At 41.4% G+C, this 12,048-nt stretch overlaps 1 protein-coding gene across 1 annotated transcript in view; it reads right to left on the reverse strand.

The window, feature by feature from the left end:
- LOC107160214 (zinc finger protein 708-like) overlaps nucleotides 1–1,682 on the reverse strand; it is an 18,391-nt gene extending 16,709 nt beyond the window's left edge. Inside the window, exon 1 of the mRNA XM_015506869.2 lies at nucleotides 1,525–1,682. Within this exon, the coding sequence (XP_015362355.2) occupies nucleotides 1,525–1,578 (54 nt within the window). The 5' untranslated portion in view covers nucleotides 1,579–1,682. The remainder of the gene's footprint in view (nucleotides 1–1,524) is intronic.
- Nucleotides 1,683–12,048: the final 10,366 nt, after the last annotated feature.

Consider the following 12,048-nt stretch of genomic DNA (forward strand, 5'->3'; position numbering starts at 1 on the left):
TTTTTTTTTTTTTTTTTTGCCATATTGCATACAGTTTGACAAATACTATGAAACACATATCAGTTTTATATCGATGTCATATAAATATCACATTTCGCATATCACCATATTTTTAAAAGGACACCTGCAGAATTTGAAAAAATGCAAATACAGATCAGCACGTAAGAGACTGAATGATAAAATTCCTCCTTATAAAGATGGCCACTTCCCTCAGGTTCATCTAGGATAACACCCCATCAAAATTTCACCATGATTTCCTTTTCATTGAAGAAGGGACCAGAGCAAACAGTTTGAAAAGTCTCCTGGAAAGTTAAATTGAATGAAATTAGCCAAGAATTCTGAACTCTAAGAGCAAAATCAGGAGCTAACATTACCAGGCACTAATGCATGTTATAAAATTATCATATTGCAGTAATTTGAGGACCAAAAAAATTCAAAATGCAGAAATTTCATAGATGACTCCATATGTATGTAAATGTCAATTTTATTATGAAGTGCAATGAAAAGGCCTAGATAAATGCAACCATCTCCTGGAGAGGATTTGATGTGAGTGAATAAGACAACCCAGCATGAAGGGAGGTGTGGGAACTGGAGGCGCAGAGTACTGGTAGGGCTTGGGTGGAGGACATGCGTGGTACTGGATTATACTCCAGCACCCTGAAGAAGCACATGTTGAGCAGGATTATGTTTCAAAATTATACCGGAATAGGAGGCTCCTGGTATAACTTGGTATAACTGTTACAATTATCATCAAGGAATCATGACGTCAACAGAGTCCACCCACGAACCCACGTGGATGTAAAAATCATACACTTAATTGTAATGGAAAAATCATTATCAATCAAACCCTAACCAGGCCACCCTCAGCATCTTAGCTAGACCTGCGCTCAGAATAAAAACTAAAAACTACCAGGGTCAGAGCTTAGTGGTAAAGCACCCTTCTGTTAACTACCAAAACAAAAAACAAACTCCACAAAACTAGCTCAGGAATAGGCGGGTCCCTGTACACTGCAGCTCCCCTCCTGCAGGAAAACGGGGTTTGGAGGATTTTGCATTTTATTTAGAGGCAGGGTCTCATCTAGCTGAGTCTCTAAGTGCCTCGCCAAGTTGCCAAGGCTGGCCTCTCCCCCAGTTCCCCAGCCTCTGGGATGACAGATGTGTGCCATCGCTGGGCTAGGAGATTGGATTCTTCTAGTGGTCCCACCTGTCAATCACCTCAGCCCCGGAAGAGGCCAGGCAGCCGCGCTCACCTGCCACATAAGACTTGAGCAGGGGCTAAGGCTGCCCCCAAGGTATGGGGAGGCCGCGAGGGGTCTCCACCACTGTCACGCTCCCCACCCGGCTGGCCAGGGGGACTGAAGGGCACTGTCCCCAAGGGGCTCAGGCCTGCGGCCGCAGAGAGCGCCCGGAGTCGGAGTGGGCCAGCTCGGGCTCCCGCCACTGCAGGTCCCGCGGGACGTCCTCCCTGTCCGGCCTACCTCCAGAGCCTCCCTGTCCAGGCACCAGGTGCCACTGCACACTCACCATTTCCTGGTTCCCAGCAGCCAAGCCTGCCCAGAGGAGCTTAGGCCCCTGCATGGCAGGGCCACCCGGCGTCCTGGGCAGGAGCGAAGCTTGGAATCCAACTGCAGTAATCTGAGGGGAACCGCGGACCGCAGAGAAATAAACCTCTTCCGGAGCGCGGAAGCCCGCCCCCTTGCTCGCTGACTGCGCTCAGGATTGGACAGCGCTCAGGATTGGACAGCGCTCAGCACCGGGGCTTCTGATTGGACAGGGCGTCAGTCAGTCTCCGCTCTCCCCAGCCTGAGCCCAGCCAGCCTTCTTTTTGAGTGACTGGGGGGTGATATCCGCTCCAGGCAAGAAGGAGGCCAGAATGGCAGGGTTGGGCTGCAGCTTTTTTCTTTTCCTTTTGAAGTCTGGGCATTGGGTTAGGGTTAGGGTACCAGAATTCTAAGTTCTGTTCAGTTTTGATGTTAGGAAATTGAAGTCATTTCTTGAAAGTTTCACCACACAAAGCGTCTTTGAGCTGCCGACTTGTCTCTAACAATCTGTGCAAAATTCTCCAAGCAGAACTGGCCTTTCGCGCCAGTGCCAAGGGAACTGTCCAGTGCGTCAAGGCCCGCGCTGGTAGAGGCTCATGGGGCGCCTCACTGGCGCCCTGGAGGAGGCTGCACCCGGTTGGCAGCATGAAAGCTGATGTTCCTCCAGCTGAGTTGAATCTGTATCTCAGCCCACGTTGAGGCTGGAGGCAGAGTAAGGAGATCAGCACATAAGAGACCTGGAGAGCTCAGACCTGGGTAAACCCCAGCTGCGCTGGGCTCCCTAGCTCTTTGGCCACTGAGGGTTGAATTCAGAGGACTCGACCTCTGAACCCCTTCCCCAGCCCTAGTTTGAATTTTATTTATAGACAGGGTATCACTGAGTTGCTTAGCACTTTGCTTTTGCTGAGGCTGCCTTTGAATTCACCATCCTCCTGCCTCAGCCTCCCCAGCCGCTGCAATGACAGGCGTGTGCCACTTTTTTTTTTTCTTTCTTTTTGAGAGAAATACCTGCAGTGGCCACAGGATAACAGCCTGGCACAGATCAAGGCCACCCTGGGTGCTCTTCCTGGTTCCTGCCAGTTCCCTGGATCCCAGGCAATGGGATCCTGCCTCCTCCTAAAACCAGAGACACCCTGCCCAGGTGTGTATCCTTAGTATCAGCTGAATACTCTGCACTTGACAAGAAAGAAGATGCAAACAAAGTCAATGTATTTCCAGAGAGAACTCTGAGTCTTGTCCCCCCAATTCAGTGGTGAAAAAAGTCACATAATACAGAGAAGACTTCTTGTTAAGAGGGGCTCAAGGGTCTCTCTCTTTAAGGAAAAACAATTTGCGTTTGATTGGGAGTCCAGGAAAGACAATTCATGGTTTTCCTAATATGGTAAATAACTCCATAGACTTGAATGCACCCTGCTCATCTCTGCCTTAGTTAACCGTGGAGGTCTCAAGATTACCTGCCCCCTGGGACCCCTGCACCTGCAGATGAATGGGGGGGTCCTATCTTCTCCAAGCAGCACCCTGAACCTCCACCTTCCCACAGGCTCCAACACCTTTGGTAGCATCCAATGGGGGAGTGGTTTAGAAAATTCTGGAATGTACCTAAAGACATTTCCTCATCCAGCTATGATGCTATCAATTTGGTCCCATGGCCCTTTTAGTACTTTTAACTTTTTCTGTTTTATTGGTTTGTCTTAGTTATACATGACCATAGAATCCATTTTGATAAAATTATCCAAACATAAAATATACCTTATTCTCCTTAGCACTCCATTCATGTGGGTGGGCAAGATGGGTGGATTCACTTAGGTATTTTCATATATTTGAATAGGAACATTATGGTCGATTCATGCTATGGTATTCTCTGTTCTTATCTCCTCTCCCTTCCTGTTGTTCCCCTTTGTCTAATCTACTGAAATTCTCTTCCTACCCCCCACATTCCTTGTGATGTATATAACACATGTCAGGGAAAACATGTGACCTTTGGTTTGGGGGGATTGCCTTATTTTACTTTAGCATGAGAAGCTCCAGATCCATTCATTTACTGGCCAATGATATGAAGTCATCCTTTTTTAAACCTGAGTAATATTCCAGCTTCTATACATACCACAATTTCTTTATCTATTCATCTGTTGATGGGCATTTAGGGTGGCTCCATAGCTTAGCTATTGTGAGTTGTGCTATCATAAACATTGATGTGGCTGTGTCCCTGTAGTATGCTGATTTTATCCTCTGTATTTATGCTGAGGATTGGGATAACTGATTCAGAGGGTGGTTCCAGTCCCAATTTCTTGAGGAATCTCCATCCTGCATTCCAGAGAGGTTACACCAATGTGCAGTTTATCCAACAAAGTGTGGGCATTCTCTGTTCCTGACATCCTCACCAATTTACTGTTACTGTGTTACTGAATTCTTGATAATTGCCATTCTTACTGGAGTGAAAGAGAATCTCAGTGCAATTTTAATTTGCATTTCCCTAATTGCTAAAATATGTTGCCTTTTCAGTATTTTTTAAAAATATTTTTTCTAGTTGGAGTTGCACCCAATACCTTTATTCTATCCATTTATTTTTCTGTGGTGCTGAGGATGGAACCCAGTGCCTCGCACGTGCTAGGCAAGAGCTCTATGGCTGAGCCCCAGCCCCAGCCCCCATTTTCACTATATTTTACTTTTGCTTCTCAGTAATAGCAGCCCAGGTATTTGGGGGACCAGTTTTGCTGCATTTGTGAAATGGGGACATTTCTCTTCAAGGAAGATGGAGAAGATGAAGGCACATGCCCAGAATTCCAGGGATGAGCAGTACATGGTTGACTTGCCCATGATGAAGAGAAGATGTATGTGGGTGAGAAGAGGGAAAGAGCCGGGGACACCTTGGGGCCAGAACCCTACATTCCCCCAAGAGGGAAATTATTAATTATTCTTGCTGTTAGGTTTCTTAACCAAAATGAGAAATTTTCCTAAGCTACCAGTGCCACTAGATATAGGTCTGTGGATGGAGCTCAGATTTGTCTTGAGAGGCAAGCAAATGTGAATAACCAACCCAGTGGTTCCAATAACCAACAAGCAAGACCTTGGGCTCCTTGGGGGCAAAACACTGGGTTTTACCCAATAATTAACAATCCATCAGCACCTGACACCCAATTAATTGGGGACGGAGAATAGGATCTCTGGGTGTGGGGGTCTGTAGGTGGCCATCTGCAGGAGCTTGCCTCTGGGGTGCATCCCTTGCATCTGAGAGGTTTTTCAACACCAATGAGATTTAAAAAAAAAAAGTGGCGAGAAAACTGGCAAGACCCTCTGTAATATTCTAGCCAGGAAAATTCATAAGCACTTTAAAAGCATCTTAATGTTTACCCTGGGTCAAATGGGCCTCAATCAGAATGCAACCATTTGAAAATAGCTGTCAACATGAAAAATTTCTGAAATCTGCTGGTTTGTGGACCACATTTGTGGATGACTGCAAAAACCATATCAGTCCATGGCTAAATACATAAGTAAAAATAGAAATCTAATAATGAGCATTCTCTTAAAACTTCCATCCTGAAAACACTGCCCTATTTGCTTTGACAACTAAATGATCATTTAATCATTCCTCTAGTAACACTTGAGGTCCATAAAGAACTGTGGAACATGTCTGGTTGGGGCAGAAATGTTGGGATACCAATAAGAAAGTTACACTGAACCTCAAAGGAGAAGGTCATAAATCACCAGAATGCAGGAATGACTACAAAAAATTTGAAATTAAAAACAAGAGACTGGGATTGTGGCTCAGTGAGAGAGCATCTGCCTAGCACCAGTGAGGCATAGGGTTCAATCCTCAGCACCACATTAAAAAGAAATATATAAAATGAAGGTATCCTGTCCAACTAAAAAATATATTTAAAAATAAAGATCAGATTTTTATTTTTAAAAAAAGGAAATACCTGCAATGCAACATTTCTCCTAGACCAGCTTCCTGGACCCCCAAATACTAGCATGGTATGAGCAAGCTTAGAAAAATGGGTGAGAAATTACAGAAGTCTGCTCTGGCCCCATCTCTAGTCCATCCCGACTTAAATGTCCCTCTCCAAATAGCAACACCTCCAACCTTGAATTTGCTGTCTCTCCCTTTAGAGTTTCTCACATTTTTTCCTTTCTTTCTTCCTGTGGTGCTGGGGATTGAGCCTGGGACCTTGTGCATGTGAAGCAAGCTCACTACCGACCTCACTGTATCTGGGCCCCTCTTTCCTGAATGTGTATCTGCTTTTCTAAATAGGTCTGTCTATGTGCCTGACAAATGATGTAGTATTATTCCATGAATAACGACTGTAGAATTTTCCTTTTGGAGAGATCAAGGGCCTCCAGTGGCTCCTCATTATGCCCAGGGACTGATACCTCATCCCTCAGATCATGGTGGCATTGCAGGTGTGGGTTACCTTGCTTTGTCAGATGAAACCAGGTTCAATCCTGGGAGTTAAGCATGCACCAGACTGCCTTGTTTACACACAAGCCTTTCTTAAAGGACACTTTGGCATACAACCATATACCATGGAAACGAGGTTCAACTTCCTTCCTGGTGGACATTTTAGCATTACAATTAAGTAGAATTGACTTCCTAGTCACTGGTACTTTTTCTTGAGGTTATTTGAGAAAGAGGTTCATCATAAACTTATTAAACACATCCCAAATTCTTGGGTCATAGTCTCATGGGAAATCATGTTTTCCATTAGGAGAGGCTCAAGGTGTGTCTTCTATTCTTAAGCTCCAAGGTGCTAACAATGCAATGTGTGCACAAACAGAATGTGGTGCATGAGTAATTGGAGAGATGTTCTCTTCTACACAAGTGGAGCACTATCACAACAGTCAATCTCTCAACAAACATGGCAACTAGCAACTAACAGGAAGGTATTACAAAAACAGTATATCAACTGGGAAACTGCTGGAGAAGGCAGAGGCTCGTGCCCCTGGAGGGCTGGGGTGTGGTGGGATGAGACTGCATCACGCTACTCAGAACACTTTGCAATTTAAAACTCATGAATTTCTCATTCTGGAATTGTCTATAGCTTACAGAAGGGGAAACCATGGATAAGAGGAACTATGAGAGTTGAATTGCTGTAAAACAAATACAGGCAATCTCCTGAGTGGTCAGAGAGAAACAGTTGATCAGGTACAAGACAGCATTAGTGGTTTTCCCTAGAAATCCAAGAAGCTGGAAGACAGTGGGAGGACATGATGAAACTTGTTTTTTAACCATCAATAATTTTATACCTTGCTAAACTGTGCGTTAATTGATAAGGGAAGATTTGTAAAAGGAAATGTTTGTGGTGAGTAAACAACTTTTCCAGAAATGCGAATAGAGCCATCAAGGTTAAAGGAAATGATAAAAGACAGAATCTTGAGTCCACATAAGATAATGAGAAATAATGGTAGATGTAGCTCAGTAGCTCAATTTGGTAGCTAAATATAGCCAGTGCCATGGAGTATTTAGTTTCTAACTCTTTTCTATTTGTTTTAAAAATATAAGTGTAAAAACTTTTACACTATATGTGTAATAAGAATTTCAATGTATTGCACTGTTGTGTATTTAAAAAAATAAAATTAAAAAAATAAATGAGTGCAAAAATAACACTTAGAACACTTAGAACACATAAATAACACTTAGAACCAAACAAACATTGATGCTGAATGACTACAAGACTACATTTTTATCGCTATTAGGAAATACCTAAGGCTGAGTAGTTTGTGATTAAAAAGTTCTTTAGGTCAGAATTTTTGAGTCTGAGAGTCCAAGATAAAGGGATGCCATCCACTTTGCTTCTGGGGAGTACCCACTGTGCTCCATTCCAGCATGATGGCTGTCATCAGAGTGGGGACAAGTGAAAGAGGAAAAATAATATGGACCAATATGAGCCACAGATCAGAGAGGGGCAGTCTTGATTTTTCATAACAACTCATTTTCTCAAAAACTCATTCCAAGAGACTAGCATCCATTCCTCCTGAGGGTGGCTTCCCCAATGACTGAATTAACGCCCAGTAGACAGCACATTTGAAAGTTTCCCCTGCCTCAGTGCTACCATAATGAGAACAAAGTGTCCAAAACATAAGCTTGTTTGGGGACAAATGATATCCAAGCCATACAAGACACACAATGCATGAAGTTATAGTCTATGACAAAGATAAAAATCAGGACTAAGGGACAAATCTGTAAGATTAGCAAAATTTTTCTATACTATTGAAACTAATTTGGCATGAATAAAACTGATTGTCATAAATTTAAGATGTTAGGGTTCACAGAACAAACACTAAGGAAAAACTAAAACATGTGCCAAAAGGAGAAAATAAAATAAAAATGGTACCGAAGAAAAATTAATCATTAACAGGCAATAATGGGAAAATTGATGAACCAAAAATATATAGGTAGAAAACAAGTGGCAACATAGAAGAAGCGTTTGCTTCGTTACTATTACTTTTTTCATTACTATTACTGCATATAGATCCAATCTGTTCCAATTTTAGAAAATATATTGTTCAAGTTGAACATGCAGCACACATCTGTGACTCTAGAAACTCAGGAAGCTGAGGTAAGAGGATTGCAAGTTTGAGGGCAAAGTCAGTGACTTATGGAGAGCCTCTAAAAGTCATCATCATCTGGGCACAGTGGTGCAATGCTGTCACTAACCTACTTGTGAGACTGAGGCTAGGGTATCACAAGTTAGATGCTGGCTTCGGCAACTTAGTGTAACACTATCTGAAAATAAAACATAATAATATTAAAAAGTGGCTGGGGATGTAGCTCAGTGTTACACCCTTGGGTATAAGACCTAGAATCCAACAAAATTATTCTGTCTACGTCAGATTCACTTTAGATTCCAAAACAAAGACAGGATGAGAATAAAAATAAATATAAAAAATATAAAAGTAGCAATCAATAGCCCACCACAGTGGTTCAGTGATTTGGGAGGCTGAGGCAAGAGGTTCATGAATTCAAAACTGCAGGCGGTAAAAATAGAATTTCTCTTGTTTGAATGGTCTGGCTGCAAAATGAAAGCTAAGAAAGGTAAAGCAGGGGAAAAAACGCACAGGATACAGAAAGTAATTTTAAAAGCAGGAGTGGGATGGGCTAGCCAATCTTAGGGATGAAGCTTCCACACTCAAAAGAGCAAAATGGAGCCCACATTTGCTTTATTTATATCAGGGAATATCAAAGGTTTTCATTGGAATGTTCTTTGCCAAATAAGGTAGAAGGTGGGCTTTGCAGTTCCAATGGGTTATGCCCAAATTCAGAGCTAGAAGAGGAGTCTTCCTGGTAGAGCAGAGATAGGGTCATGTGCCTTGGTTAATCTAGTGCACTCTGGGGAGCTGCAGATAGTTCTCAAGGTTAGACCTAAATCTCCATGGCTCCATACCCAGAGAAGACCCTCAAGTAATTCACGGATGGCACTCTGAATATTCCCCTTTTTACTATGCAATAGAAAATGATGAGCCATTATTTTTAGTTCCCAGATTCTTGTTCTAAGGGTGTGACAGCCACCTATTATCACAATACAAAAAAGAACTAGTAGCAAACACCTCATTCCAATAATATTCCATGCAGAGTGTTTCAGTGTGTTTCCAGGGTTAAAGCCATTCCATTCTTGAAGTATTTCCAGTTAGAGAAGTAGGATCCAATAGATCGATTTTGCTTTTTTGAATATCCTGGATGTTGTGATGTAACTCCATAAGATCCAGGCTATTATTATTTTCTATGCAAAATGCCCATTAGATGATTTAACCTTCTCCAAATCCCATTGGGAAGGCTTATATTTGGCTGCAGTAACACAGACCTTCATAGTCAGATGGCATATCTAGTGATGCAATTAGGTAAATTGCACTTTTTACAGGCTACAAGATATTTATCCTCCTTTCTCTTAACTCTCACATTTCCAGTAATTAAAGCATAAGGAGATTGAACACAGGCCTTCAGGCCATACCAGGAACCCTCTTTACACCCCCTGCCTATAAAGCCAGGCATAGGGTTGTCAGTGTGATATAGGAAATCTGAGTCTGCAATTAAGCTCCAAACACCTTTCTGGATACCGCCTTCACTTAAGGTTAGAATATTACCAACAAAACCTCCAGGGATCATGGCATCCTTATGTGATTGTCTTTTGTCAATTCCTGGAGACCAGTCTAGAATATGTCCACTATTTCTAGAACTTTCTTGTTGTACTGGCAAGACATTTGCACAGTTTATTCATTTAGGAAAGGTGCCAAATTCTATTGCAGAATGATTAGGACAGTAAGGTATTGGCAGACGTTCTGTGGCAATGACTGGCTTGTTATGAGAAAGTCCCATTTTAATAACTGTTTGGACATATTGCTTAGAGTCACAGAGTCCAGTACGATTGGCCAATCTAAACCCCCATATGCTGTCTTTTCTTCAAAAGATACCCCGAGATAGCCAGCATGCTTATCATGGGACCAATATATACATAGTTGTCCACTGTAACCAGTATAATTAAATCCAGTCACAGTTCTCCTTTCCTGTCCATGTGGTGTTTTAATTCATTTTGTCTCTCTAATTGATCTGGCTACAATTCCAAGAACTATATTAAATAGAAGTGGTGAAAGAGGGCATCCCTGTCTTGTTCTAGTTTTCAGAGGGAATGTTTTCAAGTTTTTTTTTTTTTAATTTTAGAATGATTTTGGCCTTTGGCTTAGCATAGATAGGTTTAAAATATTGAGATGTCTTTCTATTATCTCTAGTTTTTCTAGATTTTTTTCTAGATTTTTGATTTTTTAAAATTAATTTATTTATTTTTGAATTACAATTTTTAATACACCATTATACCACAATTTATCATATCTCTGTATACAAGATATGTTTACACCAAATTCACATCTTTATACATGTATTTTGTATAATGATGAGGGTCTCTTTCCACCATCTATGCAAATTCCCCTTCTCCCTCCCTTTCCCTCCCACCCCTCTTCCCTATCTGAGATAATCTTCTTCCCATGCACTACCTCTCTACCCCATTTTGAGTCAACCCCTTATATCAGAGAAGACATTCAGAATTTTTTTTGATTGGCTAACTTCACTTAGCATAATCTGTTCTAATTCCATCCATTCCCCTGCAAATGCTGTGATATTATTTTTTAGTGCTGAGTAACATTCCATTGTGTATAAATGCCACATTTTTAAAATCTATTCATCCATTGAAGGGCATCTAGATTGGCTTCACAGTCTAGCTATTGTGAATTGTGCTGCTATAAACATTAATGTGTCTGTGTCCCTGTAGTGTGCTGTTTTACTTTGGATAAAGTCCTAGAAAAGGAATAGCTGGTTCAAATGGTGGTTACATTCCCAGATTTCCAAGGAATCTCCATACTGCTTTTCATATTGGCTGCACCAATTTGCAGTCACACTCATACACTGCAGGTGAATATTTTCCCCCATATCCTCACCAGCACTTGTTGTTTGTCTTCATAATAGCTGCCATTCTGACTGGAGTGAGATGGTATCTTAATTTTTATTTGCATTTTGCTAATTGTTATGTTGAACTTTTTCATATATATTTGTTGCTCGATTATATATCATATTTTGAGAAGTGCTTATTGAGTTCCTTGGCCCATTTATTGATTGGTCTATTTTTTTTTGGGGGGGGGGGGTGTTTGGTGTTAAGATTGAGTTTTTTAAATATCCTAGAGATGAGTGATGTATCTGATGTATGTGTGGTAAGAATTTGCTCCCAGGATGTAGACTGTCTCTTCGTGTCACTGATTATTTCTTTTGCTGAGAAGCTGTTCAGTTTGAATCCATTCATTTATTGATTCTTGATTTTAATTCTTGTGCTCTAGGAGTCTTATTAAGGAAGTTGGGACCTCACCAAACATGATGAAGATTTTGGCCTGCTTTTTCTTCTCTTAGGTGCAGGGTCTCTGGCTTAATTCCTAGGTCCTTGATCCACTTTGAATGAGTTTTGTGCACTCTAAGAGAGAGGGATTTAATTCCATTTTGCTGCATATGGTTTTCCAGTTTTCCCAGCACCATTTGTTGAAGATGCTATCTTTTCTCCAATGTATGTTTTTGGCGCCTTTGTCCTCTGTTCTCTACCATAGGTCTACATGTCTATTTTGGTGCCAGTACTATGCCGTTTTTGTTACTGTGGCTCTGTAATATAGTTTAAGGTCTGGTATAGTGATGCCACCTGCTTCAGTCTTCCTGCTAAGGATTGCTTTGGCTATTCTGGGTCTCCTTATTTTTTGGGATTAATTTCATGATTTCTTTTTCTATTTATATGAAGAATGCCATTGGGATTTTGATTGGAATTTCATAAAATCTGTATACTACTTTCAGTAGTATGGTCATTTTGATGATATTAATTCTGCCTAGCTAGGAACAATGGAGATCTTTCCATCTTCTAAGGTCTTCTTTAATTTCTCTTTAGTGTTCTGTAGTTTTCATTGTAGAAGTCTTTCACCTCTTTCATTATGTTGATTCCTAAGTATTTGGTTTTGTGGGGGTTTTTTGAGACTATTGTAAATGGGG

The sequence above is a fragment of the Marmota marmota genome, unplaced genomic scaffold (genome assembly GCF_001458135.2).
Source record: "Marmota marmota marmota unplaced genomic scaffold, marMar, whole genome shotgun sequence".
Classification (NCBI taxonomy): Eukaryota; Metazoa; Chordata; class Mammalia; order Rodentia; family Sciuridae; genus Marmota; species Marmota marmota.